Source organism: Ranitomeya imitator, chromosome 8 (assembly GCF_032444005.1).
Source record: "Ranitomeya imitator isolate aRanImi1 chromosome 8, aRanImi1.pri, whole genome shotgun sequence".
NCBI lineage: Eukaryota > Metazoa > Chordata > Amphibia > Anura > Dendrobatidae > Ranitomeya > Ranitomeya imitator.
In genome coordinates this window covers 143067960-143089711 of record NC_091289.1, presented here as the reverse complement: position 1 = coordinate 143089711, position 21752 = coordinate 143067960, and the positions used below count along the sequence as shown (strand labels likewise).

Genomic DNA, 21752 nt, shown 5'->3' with positions numbered 1-21752 from the left:
ATGCGTTCCCATAGACAATAATGCACCCATCCGCATGCCTGCGCATATTTTATGGTTTTTTGATACCCTCAAAACCGCACACCATGAAATGAAGCATGCATACGCAAAAGCATGCAAACGCATGTCCATGCGTACACCATGTTAAATACATATATATCCCTTGTCAGGCTGCATAATTTTACAACCTTAACAGGCTGCATAGGTACAATTGTACCTTCACATATACCTCCACTGTGGGAAGACTTTACTTGGTTTCAGAAACTAAAGTTCATTCAGCTACAAATGTTATGCTGATATCTATTGTTCAGTGTTGTTACTGGTCACTTATGTTGCTGTCAATTAAGTTAATTCAAACTGGGAGTGGCTTCTACTTGTCTTCCTGCCTCCCTCCTCTCATTAGCCATTTTGCTGTTCATCTCATTGCTGTGAGCACACATTTCTAGGCTTGTGAAGTCTTCAATTTCTTGGAAACGAAGGTAGGAAAGTCTCACAGCATCTAACAGCCAGTTATACCTTTATTCTCATTATGTGGGGACAGAACAGTCAAATTGTCTTTCAGCCTGGACTTGGCTTACATATATTTTGTATGAAACTTATCACTATAGGTATAATTTTTATACGAAAAATGGATAATAATTAGTATCTACATATTGTTTTACGATGTTTTATTTATATTCAGCACAAAATACGAAGCCAAAATTCATCTAGCAAGTCATCATGAGTGATAGTAATGCTGGATCTAGTTTCCGCCATAATCCAAGAAAACGTGTTTGCAGGTTAGAATAATTTTGTGAAAAGCCAATAATGTAGTATTTCGGAAAATTATTTATTTTACATTTTTTCATATTTACAGATTTACGTCTGACGAAATAATGCGAATGCTAGAAGAATCTGATTCTGAGCATGAGGATGAACCATATGTTCCATCTGATGATGAAAACTATGTACCACAAGTGGATGTTACTGAAGAAGATTCAGACATTGAACAAGAAATGGTCATAGAGCATGAAAATGAATACGAATCAGACGAAAGTGTTGAGGATGATTCTGTGCCTCAAAGTGCAGGCGACATTTGGACTGCTAAGGATGAAACTCAATGGTGCAGTAATCCACTGCCAAATGCACAAACAAAATCTCGTAATGTCCTACGACAAAGAGGTGGCCCTGCAGCAATCAGCAACCTATATACAGCAAAAGAGCTATTCAAGTCCATCATGACTCCCGAGATGTGTGACATCATATTACGGGAAACGAATCGAAAGGCCAAGAGAGTTTGTGATGCTTACAACAACGAACTGGTACAACGTTTTCCTGATTCTTCCAAACGGCCACCACAAAAAACATTCAAGCAATTTACTGAAACTGAACTTCATGCATTTTTGGGCATACTGATTGCTGCTGGTGTGCACAGAGCCAACAAAGAGAATCTGGAGGAAATGTGGAATGTTGCTGCTCTGCCTCTTATACGTGCAGCCATGTCTCGTGACCGCTTCAAGATGATACTCAGATTTATCAGGTTTGACAACGAAAATACACGTGCAGAACGTGTGCAAACAGATAAAGCTGCACCAATACGGGACATCTGGACAATGCTGAACAGTAATCTGGAGAGAGCCTACAAGCCATATCATTGTATCACCGTCGACGAGCAATTATTTCCATTTAGAGGTCATACTAAATTTACCCAGTATATACCTTCAAAACCAGCTAAATATGGCATAAAGATTTTCTGGGCTTGTGACTCATCAAATGCCTACCCTTTACAAGGTCAGCTCTACACTGGGAAACCAACTGATGGTCCTCGACAAGTAAACATTGGAGAACGAACAGTATTGGACCTAGTGAGCTCGTATAAAGGCTCTGGAAGAAATGTCACCACCGATAACTTCTTTACAACCATGGAACTAGCTAAGGTATTGAACTCCTGGAACATGACACTAGTTGGTACAGTGAGAAAAAACAAAAGGTTCCTACCTAACAACATGCAGCCTGCCAAAGAAAGGCCTGTATACTCGACAAATTTTGCCTACAATCATGATGCAACAGTCTGTTCATATGTACCAAAGAAGAACAAATCAGTCGTGCTTCTATCATCTATGCACATGACGGGAGAAGTTGAAGAGACACTAGCAGCCAAGCCAGAGATAATAAAATACTACAACATAACAAAAGGTGGCGTTGATGTTATGGATAAAATGTTGGGAGAGTACACTGTGAAACGACGAACATCACGTTGAACTTTGGCATTTTTCTACAATATGATTGATGTCAGTGGGTTAGCATCCTACATCATCTACAGAGAACACAATCCAAGCTTCAGGGCAAAGGATCAACGAAGAAAGTTCCTGAAAGATCTCGCAAATCAGCTGTGTATGATTGCAATTGAAGATCGTAGTACAAACAAAATGATAATGAGAAACCATTTTCTTCGAGGTGCAGTAGAAATGGTGCTTGGACGATGCATTGTGGTAGCATCGCAGCCAGCAGCTGGCCCCAAAATACCTCATGGTAGTCGTGGACCCTCCCCTGTTGTTGGTAGTTGCTATGTCTGCAGAGACCTGAGGCGAAAACAACGCAAGACTAGAAAGTCTTGTGTGGTTTGTGTGAAACCCATTTGCGATGAACACTCTGTAGCAAAGCCAACATGCATTACTTGCAAAGAAAATCAATAAAAAAAAGTTTCTTACATTTTCTTTTATAATGTAAATGAACAGTTTTTTACTTGTTTATAATAGTTAAATAGCATTATCATTAAAAAAAAATTTATGCTTTTTCCCTTGCATTATCTTCATTCAAAATATATGAGGTACATTTGTACCTATGCAGCTTGTTATGGATGCAAAAAGATCTCGACCCCTTATCTCGGAAGCGGGTGGAGATATTTTATTGAAATTTGGCCAATATATTCTGGACCAAAAATGTAGAGATGTCACGAAATTTCAGCCCTCTACGTCTTTTCAAAAAAAAGTTATTGCAATTTTAAAACGGAATAGTTACAATTGTACCTATTCAGCCGGATAAGGGATATATGTACGCATGACGCATGCGGATCTATACGGATAAAACGCCGCACATAAAGACGCAAATGTGAAACCAGCCTTAACCATGGCCAGCCTTAGCCAATCACCTTGTGATTAACCTCATCAGCCCTGAGCCTGTTTTCACCTTCATGACCAGGAAAAATTTTACAATTCTGACCAGTGTCACTTTATATGGTAATAATCTGGAACTTTTCAATGTGTCCCTGTGATTCTGAGACTGCTTTTTCGGGACACATTGTACTTTATATTATTCGTAAATTCAGGCCGATATTTTTTGTGTTTATTTGTGAAATCATGAAAATGTTGAAAATGTCCCATTTTTCAAACCTTAAATTTTTATATCCTTAACCCCTTCATGACCTTGGGATTTTCCATTTTTCCATGTTCGTTTTCCGCTCCCCTCCTTCCCAGAGCCATAACGGTTTTTTTTCCATCAACATGGCCATGTGAGGGCTTATTTTTTGCGAAACGAGCTGTACTTTTGAACGACATCATTGGTTTTACCATGTCGTGTACTATAACACGGGAAAAAAATTCCAAGGGCAGTGAAATTGCAAAAAAGTGCAATCCCACACTTGTTTTTTGTTTGGCTTTTTTACTAGATTCACTAAATGCTAAAACTGACCTGCCATGATTCTCCAGGTCATTATGAGTTCATAGACACCAAATATGTCTAGGTTCTCTTTTATCTAAGTGGTGAAAAAAAATTACAAACTTTGCTAAAAAAAAAAAAAAAAAAAAAATTGCGCCATTTTCTGATACCTATAGCGTCTCCATTTTTTAGCAATCAGGTTAATCCTTTTCTTATTGATATATCGGGCGATTCTGAACGCGGCGATACTAAATATGTGTAGGTTTAATTTTTTTTTTTTGTTCTATTTTGAATGGGGCGAAAGGGGGTGATTTAAACGTTTATATATTTTTTATTTCTTTCACATTTTTTTTTACTTTTTTTTTTTTTTTTTTACTTTTGCCATGCTTCAATAGCCTCCATGAGAGGCTAGAAGCTGTCACAACTCGATCGGCTCTGCTACATGGGAGCGATCTGATGATCGCTCCTATGTAGCTGAATTCCTGCATTGCTATGAGCGTCGACCACAGGGTGGCGCTCACAGCAATCCGGTATCAGCAACCATAGAGGTCTCAAGGACCTCTATGGTTACTATGCAGATGCATCGCTGACCCCCGATCATGTGACGGGGGTCGGCGATGTGCTCATTTCCGGCCCGATGGCCAGAAGCGCCGGTTAAATGCCGCTGTCAGCATTTGACAGCCGCATTTAACTAGTTAATAGCGGCGGGTGGATCGCAATTCCACCCGTCGCTATTGCGGGCACATATCAGCTGTTCAAAACAGCTGACATGTCCCGGCTTTGATGTGGGCTCACCGCCGTAGCCCGCATCAAAGCGGGGGTTCTGACCTCGGACGTACTATCCCATCCAAGGTCAGAAAGGGGTTAAACCAGTGAGTCATACTGTAAAAAATAATAAATAACATTTCCCATATGTCCACTTTACATCAGCATCATTTTTTAAACATTTTTTTTGGTTAGGAAGTTAGAAGGGTTAAAAGTTTATCAGCAATTTCTCATTTTTCCAACAAAATTTACAAAACCATATCTTTTAGGGACCACTTCACATTTGAAGTTACTTTAAGGGGCCTATTTGGCAGAAAATGCGCAAAAGTGACACCATTCTAAAAACTGCACCACTCAAAGTGCTCAAAACCACATTCAAGAAGTTTCATAACCCTTTGGGCACTTCACAGGAATTAAAGCAATGTTGAATGAAAAAAATGAACATTTTAATTTGTACCCACCAAAATATTAATTTAGCTGTAAATTTAGCATTTTTGCAAGGGAGAAATGTAACCATGCAATTTGTTGTGCATTTTCTTCTGAGTGCGCTGATAACCCATATGTGGAGAAAAACTACGGTTTCAGCACACAGCAGGGCTCAGAAGAGAAGGAGAAACATCTGACTTTTGAAGTGCAAAATTGGCTTGAATAGATAGATACCGAACAACTGATGTGCTGAAATAAAGGAAACTCCCCATTTTGGAAACTACACCCATTAAGGAATTTACAGTGCCTTGCGAAAGTATTCGGCCCCATAGAACTTTTCAACTTTTTCCCACATATCATGCTTCAAACATAAAGATACCAAATGTAAATTTTTAGTGAAGAATCAACAATAAGTGGAACACAATTGTGAAGTTGAACGAAATTTATTGGTTATTTTAAATTTTTGTGGAAATTCAAAAACTGAAAAAGTGGGGGTGCACAATATTATTCGGCCCCTTTAACTTAATACTTTGTTGCGCCACATTTTGCTGCGATTACAGCTGCAAGTCTTGCCCATTCTTCCTTGGCAAACAGCTCGAGCTCAGTGAGGTTTGATGGAGATCGTTTGTGAACAGCAATTTTCAGCTCTTTTTTCACAGATTCTCAATTGATTGAGGTCTGGACTTTGACTTGGCCATTCTAATACCGGGATATGTTTATTTGTGAACCATTCAAATTGTAGGTTTTGCTTTATGTTTGGGATCATTGTCTTGTTGGAAGACAACTCTCCGTCCCAGTCTCAGGTCTTTTGCAGACTCCAACAGGTTTTCTTCCAGAATGGTTCTGTATTTGCCTCCAGACATCTTCCCATCAATTTTAACCATATTCCCTGTCCCTGCTGAAGAAAAGCAGGCCTAAACCATGATGCTGCCACCACCATGTTTGACAGTGGGGATGGTGTGTTCAGGGTGATTAGCTCTGTTGCCTTTACGCCAAACATATCGTTTGGCATTGTTGCCAAAAAGTTCGATTTTGGTTTCATCTGACCAGAGTACCTTTTCCACATGTTTGGTGTGTCTCCCAGGTGGCTTGTTGCAAACTTTAAACAACATATTTTATGGATATCTTTGACAAATGGCTTTCTTCTTGCCACTTTTCCATAAAGGCCAGATTTGTGCAGTGAACGACTGATTGTTGTCCTATGGACAGACTGTCCCACCTCAGATGTAGATCTCTGCAGTTCATCCAGAGTGATCATGGACCTCTTTGCTACATCTCTGATCAGTCCTCTCCTTGTTTGAGATGAAAGTTCAGAGGGATGGCCGGGTCTTGGTAGATTTGCAGTGGTATGATACTCCTTCTAGTTCAATATGATCGCTTGCATAGTTTTCCTTGGAATGTTTAAAGTTTTGGAAATCATTTTGTATCCAAATCCAGCTTTAAACTTCTCCACAACAGTATCACGGACCTGCCTGTTGTGTTCCTTGGTCTTCATGATGCTCTCTGTGCTTCAAACAGAACCCTGAGACTATCACAGAGCAGGTGCATTTATACGGAGACTTGATTACACACAGGAGGATTATATTTATCATCATTAGGCATTTAGGACAGCATTGGATCATTCAGAGATCCACAATGAACTTCTGGAGTGAGTTTGCTGCACTGAAAGTAAAGGGGCCGAATAATATTGCACGCCCAACTTTTCAGTTTTTGAATTTCCACAAAAATTTAAAATAACCAATAAATTTCGTTCAACTTCACAATTGTGTCCCACTTGTTGTTGATTCTTCACCAAAAATTTACATTTGGCATCTTTATGTTTGAAGCATGACATGTGGGAAAAGGTTGAAAAGTTCCAAGGGGCCGAATACTTTAGCAAGGCACTGTATCTAGAGGTATGGTGATCACTTTGAATCCCCAGGTGCTTCACAGAATTTTATTAAGTTGAGCTGTGAAAATAAAAAAAAATCACATTTTCTCACAAAAATGTTGCTATTTTCATTTTCATAAGGGTCAAAGAAGAAAATGAACCATACAATTTGTTGTGCAATTTCTGTGGGTGGAAACTACCTTTCAGGCACAGTGCAAGGCTTAGAAGTGAAGGAGTGCCACATTGGAGTACAGATTTTGCTAGAATGATTTGCGAGTCCACATTAGAAGAGCCCCAGAAATGTCAGCACAGCAGAAACCCTCATAAGTGATCACATTTTACAAACTACACCCTTCAATTAATTCATCTAGGGGTGCAATGAGCATATTAACAATAATGAAGTAGAAACAATCATTAAACTTTTAACAGTAAAAGGTTGTTTAGCCCTAAGATTTTTTTTTTCAAAGAGGGAAATAAAAGAAAATGGATGGTGAAGTACTAATAATTACATTGTCATCACTAAAATACTCTTAGTAATGGGTAAATGGGTAAAAAAGCACATTAATTTGTTACACAATTTCTTCTGAACGTGGTAATACCCCATATAAGGTAAAGTACTGTTTGGCATCATGGTAGGGCTCGGTAGGGAAGGAGCGCTATTTGTCTTTTGAAGCGCTGATTTTTCAAGAATATTTTGTGGACTCCATTTGCAGAGCCCTTGATGTGCCTAAATGTGGAAAACCACCTCAAATGACCCCTTATTGGAATTTACATACCTCTAGGAATTCATCTATGGGTGTAGTGACGATTTAGACTCTATGGCGGGTTTTCATAAGCAAGCACGCAGTTGAAGTTACAGAGTGAAAATTGCAAATGATATTGTAGTGCCCAATACATAGTAGTGCCTGTACATTGTACCCAGCTTGTGCTTCTGGATCCATACACCCATAAAGTGGGGGTTTCGTTTGAATCACAGAGATTTATAAAAACAAAGTGTTTGCAAATTCATATTTTGAGAGCTATAATAATTCTATGTTTCTGCCAAAAGAATCATGTCATGGCTTGCTTTTGAGGGATGAGTTTAAAATCAACATTTATTGATTTTTGGGAGACAGAATGAAAAAATCCAGTAATTCGGGAATTGCTTCTTTTTTTATAATGCTGTTCATCTTGTGGTAAAGGTGGTAAGACAGATTTCTTCTTCGCAAAAAAAAAAACAGGGCATCCCCAATAAATACAAAAAAAGGGATCAACTCATAGCAAGTCAAACTATATCAAGCAAAAACAAAAAGAGACAAAAGAGATATTCCAAAAACAGGGATCACATTAAGACAACAATATTTACTTACAAATACATACACAGTAAAAGGAAAACAAAAACAATAAAATCACTTAAAAACCTCCAAGAAAAAGGGGGGTTACATTAGAAGTATTCCTGACTTGCTTCTAATAAAGTCAATGTCAGACCCTCCAATACCTCCTCTGGATAATATGCCCTATCAAACAAGGAACCTACACGTCCGTAGTACATAAAAATAAATAAACGTACAATATATCAGCAGAAAAACACAATATAATAGTTCTAAATCGCTGGGCTTGGAAATGTGATGTACAGAAATGAGGTGAAACAGTGGTGTAGGGCAAAAAATTGCCTTAATAACCATGCACACAAAGCGGCTACTGAAAACCCCGTGAACCACATGAAATATATTTACACGTAATCCCAACAACTCAACCTGAAAACACATGATCTATACATATACTATCGAAACTTCATGAAAATGTGAGCCTCAGATAGTCCTGAATTGGAGTCAAAAAGTCAGGGAGATCCATGAAAAGATAAGAGAGGTAGTGGAAGAGGAGAAAAGCCCAACAGATTTCTTCTTCGGGTCAATACAATTACAGCGATAACACATTTTTTTTCCTTTTTTTTGTTTTTCAATTTGTGATTTAAAAAAAAAAAAAAGTTATACAATTTTATTTTACTTTTTTACATAGTTACTCTAATGGGACGTTAAAATTTATATCTAGTGTTTTGTGCAGGATTCATTTACATCTCCTCACCAAAACTAATGTGCTTAAAATAGTTTGATTGCACAGCAAATTACTTTGTTGCTCTTGATATCCTGTGTATTCATTGCATTATTCTGAAATCTTCATAAATAAACTACATACATATTCTAGAACACCCGATGCGTTAGAATCGGGCCACCATCTACTCATGTATAATCATGTATGTGCTGTCTAAACTAATGGAATAAATATGAATGTTTTATGTTCCCACCAATAGATGGCAATAGAATACTTTCTTTATGATACTGTGCAAATTGTCTCTTCGGAGAGGAAGAGGACTAGAACTCTCGTGCCACCTATTAGAAGTAGCGATCCTACAAGTCAATGTCGACCCTTTAACGAGCCTTGGCACATGACTTAGGATAAAAGCCAAAACCAGAATCTCAATTTGCAGACACTGTGTTTCGGGGTACTGCCCCTCGTCAGTGCAAAGTGCAGATCTGGTTTGGCTGATTGAGAGGCGTCTTACCGGGATCCAAGAAGTATTGTTTCTCCTTGCGGAGAGTGACATGATAAGCATGTCGAAGGGGAGGAGATTTAAAGCTGCAATGCTCCTCTGGGAAATATGCAAATTGTCTCTTCAGAGAGGAAGAGGACTAGAACTCTAGTGCCACCTATTGGAAGTAGCAATCCTAACAGTCAATGTTGAGCCTTGTCAAATGACTTGAGATAAAAGCCAAACCAGAATCTCAATTTGCAGACACTGCTTCGGGGTACTGCCCCTCGACAGTGCAAAGTGGAGATCTGGTTTGGCTGATTGAGAGGCATCTGACCAGGATCCAAGATTTATGATACTGTGAAACTCTTTGGTTTGGTACAATAAAAAAATAGTAAGATCATTCCATTTTTTATGCACCTGGCACTTTAATGGAGCATCCAACTAACTCTATACGCTATCAGCTTATACTATTGATTGAGATCAGTTTTCAGAAAATTTTGGATGCTGGGGTAAAAACTCCTGTCTGTGAACATAGGTTCTCATGCCACTGTCTGCCTACAATGATGCTTCCTTGTACATCATCTCATAAAATCCTTTGTATTTTATATTTGCACTATGTTTTGCTTTAATAAAAATATTTGATAATTTTTAAAACAGTCTCTTTTTTTGATAGGGTATCTTGTTGATAATTATAGGGAATTGTTCTACATTATTTGGGCCCATTTATTGGTTATTTATGCTCTCAGATGAGGTAGCAAAAACTTGCTTACAGATTCCCTTCAACATTGACATTTCCAAAAGAGTGAGATAGTTTTGTAGGGCAATTGCATGATGTACCGTATGTTTTATTTCACATCTGAGGGGCGTCATACTCAAAGGAGCACTGGATTAGGATGTGCGGAGTATCTCTTTAATGAAGTTAGAGACTCTTTCAACTGTCTGTCGCATACGACCATCAGAAATGCACACCAGCAAGGGACTGGCATACATTTCAGCCACAATTTACATCACTTTTGTGGTGAAAATTATGATGAAATTGTCAGACGCGATTGGCGTTTTCAAAAAGTTGGCTGTCTGACGGAGACTGGCATAAAAATACAAAAATACAAAAAAACAATAGTTCTATTTGCGACTTTAATTTTTTTCATCAGTTCTGATGAATTCTCCCTCCATTGAGTCAATAGAAATGGCAATCCATGAAGCAATTACATCATGATGTAAGACACTAATGCCCAATCCCAGCCACTAAGAGTGACCATCTCACCACACAAAACACACGGTTAAGCGAAGTTCGAGGAAAGTCTTCAGAATCCAAGGTTTTGTTGCAGGGGCTATTGGAAAAAAGAATCAACAATGATTATACAAGTACAAGAAATTGAAAAGGTTAAAAGATTATCATGTACGTAACATTGTCAGTGATATGGATGAATAGGCGCTTGTTCCACTATACAAATTATGCCTTTTCTGTAGATCCGAAGATCCACTCCTGAGAAATCCAGTGTAGTATTATGCAAGCGAAGCATGAAGTGCCATGGGGGCATGTCAGGTCACATGGAAGAAGTTGTCCAAGTATATAGCATGACCACATGCATAAGCATCTTCTGCCTCCAGAGCAGTTCAATTCTTTCAAGCCTTTGAGTAATTGGTGTGAGTTTCAGGACCCCGACACCTACTAGTCTGTAGGGATGTTCAACTTCTAACATATATTTAAAAAATAAATAAATATATATATATATATATATATATATATATATATATATATATTGTTATGATCAGGTGACCTTGGAGCAGCATGAAAACTTTCACTGGAGTAGGTGGTAACTATACTGACGGCAAATCCTAAACTAACATCGCAACTAGAAGTAGCCGTGGGGTGTGCCTAACAAATCCTAGACACCTCGACACAGCCGGAGGACTAAATACCCCTATAGATGGAAATAGGAATTCTACCTTGCCTCAGAGCAGAATCCCAAAGAATAGGCAGCCCCCACAAATAATGACTGTGAGTAGTAGAGGAAAAGACACACGCAGGCAGGAAACAGGATTTAGCAAATGAGGCTACACTAGCTAAATAGGAAAGGATAGGACAGGATACTAAGCGGTCAGTATTAAAAATCCTTCCAAAAATATCCACAGCAGAAAATACAAAAACTCCACCATCTAACTAAGATGTGGAGCGTATATCTGCAACTCCAGAGAATCCAACAAGACTGAGAAAACACTGACACAGTCTAAGCTGGACAAGAGAAAAACAAATGAATAGCACAGAATATAAGCACACTGCATGTGTGCCACAGAAAAAGAAACAGACACTTATATTTGCTGAATTGGCAGCTAATCAGGAGAAGCCAGAAAGGGATCCCACACTTCCCAAGAAACTGGCAAGGACTAATGAATCCTGCACACCTAAATATCCCAGTCAGAACTGCAATCAGCAGATACACCTGGCCAGGACTGCGACTCAGAGACAACTGCATTCCCACCTACAACCACTGGAGGGAACCCAAAAGCAGAATTCACAACAATATATATATAATATATATATATATATATATATATATATAATGGTTTTCTAGTTTCAGAAAAAAATTAACTGTGCTTTACTCACCCTACCTGGGTCCAGCACTGAGTCTCCTCCACTGCTTGTGCTGACTGTTACGGTCTTCAGCGCTGACATCAGGTCCACAGTGCTGCAGCCACTCAGTGAGCGCAGCGCCTCCTAGTGTTGAAGTGACATCAGCACTGCAGACAATACGACACCAGAACCAGTAGTGGAGTCTCATTGCTAGACCCAGGAATCGTGAGTAAAGCACAGTTTGTTTGTTTTTTTAAACATATTGCATTCAGGAAAACAAGAAAATGTAAGTAGCTAAATACAAAAATGTTACTGACATTGAGAGTTCAAGAAGATGCAAAAATGTAGAGGTTACTGCATGAATATTTTTAGTTTTCAAGTAGAATATGGGTTAAAACCTTTTTCTTTATCCTTCAAATAATGAAATTAATGTGGTGTCTAGGTCCAACTTAAAAAACTGTAAAAGTGCTGCCTGTTTATCATGTATCAATGAGAATGTTAGTGACTCCTTTTATGGCAGAACGGCTCCTGGGCCAAAGCCTAGATGCAAATCCCTAATTCTGAATATCTTATAGCCCATAGCTTCATTATAAAAGGATAGCATTATTTGCTGATCATAGTTTATAATTTAAATTCTGGCAATTCAGTAGGCAGAACATTTATTATTCAACTTTGATGTACACAGTAAATACAGAAATATATGGACTTACTTCATGCATGTAGAAAATACTCTATTTAAATCCTAAAGAAGTAAAACAAAACAGAAATCTGACATAAAATACATTTTGGATAAATGTATATTCAATCAAAGGTCTATAATAAAGAAAGACCATGACATGACCAGGCACTCAGCTACAATAAAGTTTACAGTACACTAAGATTGTCACCTGGGTTGCCAACTCAACTTTTTATTTTTCTGGATAGCTTATCAAAAACACCACAGACATATTGTACATTATTTTTTACCGATACGTTATAAAACCATATTAAATCATTACGGTTATAAGTGACATGTCTACAGCCCTTAATTCTGATATGAAGATATTCACTGTAAATTGTAAAATATGATAATTACAGTCAAAATAATCTGTAAACATTTCTTCAGCTTCGAAAACATCACGGACGCCATTATTTATTTATTATTTTTTAAGGACAGGGCAAAAAAGTGTCTTATTTTTACGACTTATCCTGAAATTTCTGGACGGTTGGCAAACCTGATTGTTACATAAACTAATGTAAATTAATTCCAAAGGAATTTAATCTTTTTTAAATAAATTTCCTGTACTTTTTATACAACCGTTTTTTTTAAACAAATGTCCAGATAGAGGATATAAACATTCATGTTTCCCCTATTTCGGCTTTTAGGTTGGATTTTCTACTGTAAAATAAGGAAGTGTTATAGAAATACAGTATATTACAGCTGCTCGTACCTGGTTGCATGTTGAACTCTTCTTCTGTTGATTACACCCTTGATGTGCACTGACAAATGACATTGATTAGAGAGTATCAAAATTTCAAAGTGTAAAATTTTGTTTCATTATTTTTTTTTCACTTTTTTCATTTTAGACTAGATTTTATACTATTTCAATTCCCTCCTCTATTTATATAGTTTTCAAAAATGTATGTTCACATTTACAAATAGACCATCATAACCGCTGGAATAAATATGACTATTTCTGTAATGTGGAGTACATAACTGCAGGTGTTTTAAATACAATTGGCGCTACAGTTTATACATTCACCATCAAACATATATACTCATTGTGAAGGAGATGCAGTCAGATAAAGAACCCCTGTTCATCTACGGAATCAGCCTCCTGCTTCTTAAAGGGTAATTTAATTACAGCAGGATGTTAACCATCAAGTGTCATGGTGTGACTCGACCCAACGGGTGGTCGGTCAGCTAACGGCACAATACACATACAACGGGGATGGTACAGGGGAGAGGAAGGCCCTACTAATAGGGAATGAGGGAATGGTCACCACCTGAGCTCAAACCTGAGCCTGTCCCTGCACTCCCTTAATGCCGTATATGGGTCCTTCCCCCGCCGCCGTCAGGATACCTTGTCTCTGTCACCTAACTCTGCCATGGCTAGTGCACTGGCGGGCAACGGGCACTAGCCGCACCATTGCAGATATTAACACACGGGGGATAGTGACAAAACAAAAGGGACAAGGAAATAAACAATTAGCCTTCAGACTCAACTGCCAAGCTCCACACCACAGATGACACTGAAGCTGGACTCCTAACTCCACTCAGCGTAGGATATGACACCAGGACCTCAAACAGGTGATGCACGCTGGCACCAGAGAGCTCTTAACACATGGTCTCCAGAGAAACTCTATCACCAACAGTCAGCTGATGCATCAGGTGACCTTTTAAAGGATGGTGGGAGTGGCCACCACCTGCATCAGCTGACCCAGCAGCACTGCAGTAACATCAGATTGCCAGTCAGGGAAAGAACTACTGTGTTTTCTCTTTTTAAATCATAATGACAACCCAAAACATCCAAATGACATTGATCAAAAGTTTACATAGCCCATTTCTTAATAACGTGTATTGCCCCCTCTAACATCAATAACAACTTGAAGTCTTTTGTGGTAGTTGTGGATAAGGTTTTTTATTTTCTCAGATGGTAAAGCCGCCCACTCTTCTTGGCAAAAGCCTCCAGTTCCTGTAAATTCCTGGGTTGTCTAGCATGAACTGCGTGCTTGAGATCTCCCCAAAGTGGCTCAATGATATTGAGGTCAGGAGACTGAGATGGCCACTCCAGAACCTTCACTTTTCAGTTTTTGAATTTCCACAAAAATTTAAAATAACCAATAAATTTCATTCAACTTCACAATTGTGTTCCACTTGTTGTTGATTCTGCACCAAAAATTTACATTTGGTATCTTTATGTTTGAAGCATGATATGTGGGAAAAGGTTGAAAAGCTCCAGGTGGCCGAATACTTTTGCAAGGCACTGTACCTAGATGACATTCTGTTTTATTTATTTGATAAGCAGACTCATGCTGGTCATGTTCGGGCAGTTCTCCAAAGACTCAGGGAGAATCAGCTTTTCGTTAAGTTGGAGAAGTGCTCTTTTTATGTCCAGGAACTGCCTTTCTTTGGGTTTATTGTCTCTAGTGAGGGGTTCTGCATGGATCCGAAGAAGGTTCAGGCCATTGTGGATTGGGTGCAGCCCCGGGACCTTAAAGGTCTTCAGCGCATCTTGGGATTCGCCAATTACTACCGCAGGTTTATTAAAGGGTTCTCACAGATGGTCAAGCCCCTCATCGACTTGACAAAGAAGGGGGCTAATGTGAAGAACTGGTCTGCCTCAGCGGTAGCGGCATTTCGGACTCTGAAAAATTGCTTTATGACTGCCCCGGTTCTAGTCCAACCACATACGTTTAAACCTTTTGTGGTGGAGGTGGACGCGTCGGAGGTGGGAGTGGGTGTGGTGCCAGGGGCCTGCTACCTTGACCAATCTAAGACCATGCACCTTCTCCAAGAAGTTCTTCCCGGCATAAAGAAATTATTACGTGGGTAATCGGGAACTTCTGGTGGTTAAGTTGGCCTTTGAAGAATGGAGACATTTTTTGGAGGGGGCGGCTCATCCCATTACTGTGGTTACTGATCACAAGAACCTGGCGTACATTGAGCCTGCTACAAAGCTGACCCCTAGGCAGGCTAGATGGTCACTTTTTTTTCCTGGTTCCAGTTCTCGATCACTTTTCATCTGGGATCCAAGAATGTGAAGGCCGATGCCTTGTCCTAAAGTCTGGATCCAGTTTCTCCCTTCCTTCATTCTTCAACCTGGGGTGGTGGTGGCTGATGTGCCATCAGGCTTGGAACTGGAGATCCAGGAAGCTCAGTGTCTGGCTTCTGCGTCCAACCAGCTGCGTCAAGACTCTGGGTTCCTTGTTTTCATTTGTGGTACTTTTCGCCCTTTTCTAAGATGGCGTCTGCTGCCTCGCTTCCGCTCATGTGATCCGCCCTCCCTGTTTTTATAACCCTGGTTTACATCCAACTCCTTGCTTGTGTATTCTGCTAGAATTCCTGGCTTGTGCTACAAGAGACTTTCCTCTTCAGATACTCCGGCTCCGCCTCCTCAGCAAACCTTCCCAGCTCTCAGTGGTGTCTGTGCTGCAAGCTGTTTTTGCCTGTGTTTATCTGCAATCCTCTCCGGCCTGCTAGGACACGTAAGCTCTGCCTGCTACAGCCAATTTAGTTTGGTATCCGCTGCCAGTTTGACTGTTTCTGGACTTGAAGCTCTGCACTGCTTCTGGACTCTTTTCTAGTGACTGCTAAACCTAGTATGAACTGTGTCTTATTATCTGCTTCACCACAGAGGGTGCTACACCCATCAGACTTTGCCCGCAGCAGAGCTTCAAATAAACTACTCCTAAAAAGGACCTTGTTTGCTATTTACTTGAACTGTTGTGCACATGCTGCATCCACGTTTGTGCATATAAACGCTGACTCTGCCTGCAGCAGAACTGCTAAGGCACTTCTCCTGATATCATCTTGTTTGCTTGTTTGAACTTGCTCATGCCTTGCACCTGTGTTTTATTTTGTAGAATACAGACTTTACACTCACTTTGGTTCAGCTGCCTTATTTGTCTCAAGCCAAGAGATTCCTGAGTGTACCACTATAATTGTTACAAGCTGATAAATTGTTTGTTAAGGTTCAGTTTTGACTCAGAGTTCTTAGAGAGTTCCATGACTCGGCTCCATGGACATCCGGGGATTTCGGCTACTCGTGGGGCCCTCGCGAGGGTTTTTTGGTGGTCCTCACTTAGCTCTGATGTAAAGAAGTTTGTGTCTGCCTGTGAAGTTTGTGCCTGCGCTAAGAGCTCTCATAATCGGCCGGCCAGGGAATTGGTACATTTGCCAGTTCCTGGAAGACCATGGACACATTTGTCCATGCATTTTATCACCAATCTTACTCTTTCCAAGGGTAACACTATCATGTGGGTGGGATGACAGGTTTACTAAGTAAAGAAAACTATATGTGATATTTGCGCTAAGTTCACCTATATGAAGCCATAAATAGTTCCCTGATGAAGGAGTCAGTGACTCTGAAACGCGTAGGATTAGTTGGTCCTGTGTGCTATTCGTAGCTCCGTAGCTCCGCAGCTCCGTAGCTTTGCAGCTGGTCACGTGTACACATCACGTGACTGTGACGTCACACAAGGTCCTGCACCTTGTCGGCTTCAGCTCTATACACGCGGCCGCCACTGCCTGTGCACGGCAGTTACCAAGCTCTGGGGGAGTACGCTAGTCACCGGCCGGGACAGCGTCTCCTATACTACTTTTTGCTCTGCAACATATTGGATATTTTTGGAACAGAGATTCAGAGAAGGCTTCAGATACCAACCTTTCAGCACATGAGTGAAGGACCTTCCCGCATGTCAGCACTGGACACAGATTTCCTTTTCTTTGATATTAAGGTAAACATATTTTGTTAATCAAAGTCCTGTATGGGGAACCTTGTTTATGACATTTCTTAGTATTTTAACTATTTATGGCTTCATATAGGTGAACTTAGCGCAAATATCACATATAGTTTTCTTTAATTAACCACTTCTGGGATGATTGGGAGTGATCTCGTCCATATATTTGCTGCTTATTCACCTGGAGCAACCAAGCAGCGCCGTATGGTTCATTTTTAGACAGGTTTACTAAGTAGGCACACTTTGTACCCTTGGGGGCGTTGCCCTCTGTGGAGACCTTGTTTAGGTTGTTTGTTCAGCATGTGGTTCGATTGCATGGTGCGTCCTTGAGTGTGGTGTCTGACCGTGAAGTGCAGTTCATGTCCAGGTTTTCGAGGGCATTTTGTAAAAGGTTGGGCATTGCGTTGTCCTTTTCGTCTGCATACCATCCAGAGACCAATGGTCAGACCGAATGGACCAACCAATCCTTGGAGCAAATTTTATGCTGTCTTTCGACCAGGATGACTGGTCCGATGCCTTGCCTTTAGCAGAGTTTACGCTCTATAACTGTGTTAACCACTCCACAGGTACCTTCCCTTTCTTTTGTAATTACGGGTTTAATCCACACTTGGGGAGTATTCTCGGTTGGACTCTGGACTCCGGTTGCCCCGGGGCTGATATAGCTGTACAGCTGTTGGGAAATTTGTGGTGGGAGGTCCAGAAGAATATTAGGGAAGCTCAGAGGAAGTTTAAGGTCTTTGGGACCTACCCTTCGGGTTGGGGATAAAGTGTGGCTGTCTACTAGGAACATTAAGCTTAGGGTTCCTTCGGCAAAATTAGGGCCCAAGTTTATTGGTCCTTATGAGATCACGGAAGTGGTGAACCCAGTGGTGTTTCGTTTGCGTCTTCCATTGTCTTTTAAGATCTCCAGTGTATTCCATAGGGCCCTGCTGAAACCATTAAGGGCTGTGGAAGAAGTGTCGTTGGGTCACCTGTATTGGTGGATAGTCAGAAGGAGCACGAGGTTGAGTGCATTGTGGATTCCAGGTTTGTCTGTCGCTCCCTCCAGTATCTTGTGCACTGGAAGGGATATGGTCCAAAGGACCGATCCCGGGTTCCTGCCCGATCGGTTCACGACAATCGTCTGGTGTGGTCCTTTCATGCCCGATTTCCTGGTAAACCTGGGGGTCTGGTGGCCCCCCCCATTGAGAGCCCCCCTCTCTATGGGGGGCCACCAGACCTGTCATGATCCAGCCTCCGTTCTGGTCAGGTCAGGGTTAATGTGAGTTGCCTCTTTCTGGTTCTGGAGCAGCTATTTAATGCTGGTGATTCCTGGGTCTGGTGTTGGTAATACTTCCTTGGTCTCGGTTAGTGGTTGCTGACCCAGGTTACTTATCTGTAATCGGTGTGCCTCTGTGCGTGTGAGCATTGTTGTGTATGACCCGGTTTTGTCCCCTGACTTCTACTTGTTTTCTGCTCGGTACTAATCTGTCCTTCCTGGTTCTCTGACCCCTTGGCTTGTCTCGGTTTACTCTTCTGTCTTGTCCCTGGTACTTCGCTCTTGTCTGGCTTTTGATCCCCGGCTCCCCCCTGACTATGTTATTTTTCGGTGCCCTGTGCTCATCGCGCTCTCGGCTGATTCCCCGTCCTCATGCGCGGTGGCTCCGCCCCTCTGCGATCATGTGACTGTCTAGTCTCAGGTCCTGTGCTTACTACATGCCTTAGCCTCAGGTCCTGTGTGCACAGCGTGCCCTGCTCCTTTCACTCCCGGCTCTTGTTCTTGTGCCCACTGTTTGAGCCATCTTGGCTTGCCACAGTGACACTATCTGTGTCATTACAACTTCAAGCTGTCATTGATGTTAGAGGTGGCAATACATGGTATTAGGAAATGGGGTATGTTAACTTTTGATCGGGGTCATTTGGATGTTTTGGGTTGTCATTATGATTTAAAAAGAGAAAACACATAGTTTGACAATAAATGGCTTCACCCAACACTAACCATGAGTGGGAAAAAAGCTTTGGGGTATGTAAACTTTTGAGCAGAATTGTATATTTATTCTATCCTGTAGGGTCACGCTGTGATTTTACTGTTAGCGGCAGATGAATTCACGGCTTTTCAAAGGACATGTGTGTGCGACAATTGGATGGCACTCACATGTTTTTTTTTTATCACACCCATTGATTTGCACTGACGAATCTTGTCAGAGACGCGAGCACAATCGGAGCTGATTGAGATTTTTTTCTCATCCGATCTGAGAAAAAAATTGAAGGTGATCACGGACTCAATTTTTTATCGGATTGTTCTCGTCCTTTTTTCTCGCCGATGAGTATAAACCCTTAAAAAAGATAAAAGCTAAGCATTGCAGAAGGATGTCAGATAGAAAAAGCAAGTCAATTTTAAATTTATTTTCATGCGTTTTAACTAAAGCAAGAAAAAAATCAAAAGTTTGTAAAAACAATTTGCATAAAAAAAACTAAAAAAAATAAAAAAAAGTGTCTCCAGTTTTCGGATCTGAAGCTGAGTGAGGGCTTATTGTTTTGCTCGCCAAGCTGATGTTTTTATTGATACCATTTTGGGGGAGATACAATGTTTTGATAGCCATGTTATTGCATTTTATTGCAATGTTGCAGCAACAAAAAAAAACAATTCTGGCGGTTTTATTTTTTTCTCGTTACACCGTTTACCGATTGGATTAATATAGTTTACATTTTGATAGATAAGATGTTTCTGAATACAGCGATACCAAATATCGTTGTGGTTTATTTTATTACTGTTTTATTTTGAATTGGAGGAAAGAAGGGTTATTTGAACTTTTATATATTTTTAATATTTTCAAAAATATTTTTCTCTACTTTTTACTCTCTTCAATAGTGCCATTGGGAGACTTGAAGCTGCGATCATTCAATCGCTTGTGCTACACATAGCAGGGCTTCAGCACTGCTATATGTAGCAAAAATAATCATCTCCCAGGATCAATGGAGATCTGTAATGACAAGCACGGGGGTCTTCTTCGGATCCCCTGTTGTCATTCCAACCCATTGGTGCCCCACAATCATTTGACAGGTGAGCTGATAGGTAGGGTTTGTGATGTACTTCCAGAGCGATCGTGTTAAATGCCACTGTCAGAGATTGACAGCAACATTTAACATGTTTACCGGCCCGAGTGGATCACGATTCCACCCTCGACTGTTAGGGGCACATGACAGTCACGTCCTGGAAAAGATGCGGGCTCCGCCGCAAGAGGAGGGACACGACCTATCATGTATCTATACATGATAGGTTGTGAAAGGGTTGAAGTCCCAGCACAGTATTTCAATTGTGCTGAAATCAGGACTCTGACTGGGCAAGTATATTAACTTAAATCCATTCTTTTTCAGCCATTTGAATGTAGATTTACTGCTGTGCTTGGGATTATTAACCTGTTGCATGACCTAGTTTCGCCCAACCTTTAGCTCGTGGTTATATTGCCTCATATTTGACTCTAGAATATGTTGGTACACAAAGGAGTCCATGGTCAACTCTATGACTGCACGAGTGACTGTAAAATTAGTCCAAATCATTACACCTCCATCAGCATGCTTGACAATTGATAGTACGTGTTCGTGCTGATATGCTGTGTTTAGGTCACCAAAAGTGGCACTGGGTATTATATCCAAACTTTTCAAAGGACATTGTTCTAGAGCTTTTGTGTTTTGTTTAGATGAAACTTTGGAATTAACAATTAATTAAGGGCACTTGATTAGCAGCCCTTGGCCACTACCTACACTCTTAATTCCTGTGGAAGGGTCTACTTAAATTTTCGCAATGCTTCTGTATTTTGGCCTACTTTTTTTTTTAAATAAAGCCATGGAAGCAACCCTTTACTATTGTCTAGTCTTTCATACACTTAGTGAGATATTAAGGAGAACAGTAAACCAGATATGTGTTTTGGCACTGGACCAGTGTCTTCCCCATCGCTTAATGTGGTCCGAGGAAGACACTGGTTCAGTCATGAAATGCTTTTTTTTGTCTATGTACCAGTGAATGCTTTGTAAAGATACAAGATTTTTCCTATTCTTTAGCAGGACCTTGTTTCTCTCACTCATTGAACTTTAAATAATTAATACAAATTATAAGCATATTAAGAAAAAAAGTCTTATAATGAACAATAGAAATAGTCCATCTTTAATGGTATTTATACTTATGTTACTATAAGCAATAAGTAAATCACAGATTATTATGACCACATTCACACCTATTGTGCAGTGTGCGGCACTAATTCAGTGTCATAATACCAGAAGCTATTGCTGATCAGTGGTTTGGGTCTTTTATTGCCATTTTCCTTTATGCTCAGTGAAAGGGATAACCAATATTACATCAGTTCTCCTAGTCACTAGTGCTATAGTATCACTGTACACCGATTCTGTTGTTGGAGATGTCGTCATGGCAAACAGAACTTTGGTGATGGTGACATGTAGAATTCTCAGCATAAAACGTGTCCACATCTGCATCCTGGTGCCATTTCTCAGTGAGACTCTTCAGGACCGCAGAGTTTTGGCTCCCTTGTTAA

General features: G+C 40.3%; 1 protein-coding gene across 1 annotated transcript in view; it reads right to left on the bottom strand.

Moving 5' to 3' along the window:
• Positions 1-21752, bottom strand: part of DNM3 (dynamin 3) — a 481981-nt gene that overhangs the window by 374197 nt on the left and 86032 nt on the right. Inside the window, exon 10 of the mRNA XM_069737623.1 lies at positions 18663-18685. Coding sequence (XP_069593724.1) covers positions 18663-18685 — 23 coding nt within the window. The remainder of the gene's footprint in view (positions 1-18662; positions 18686-21752) is intronic.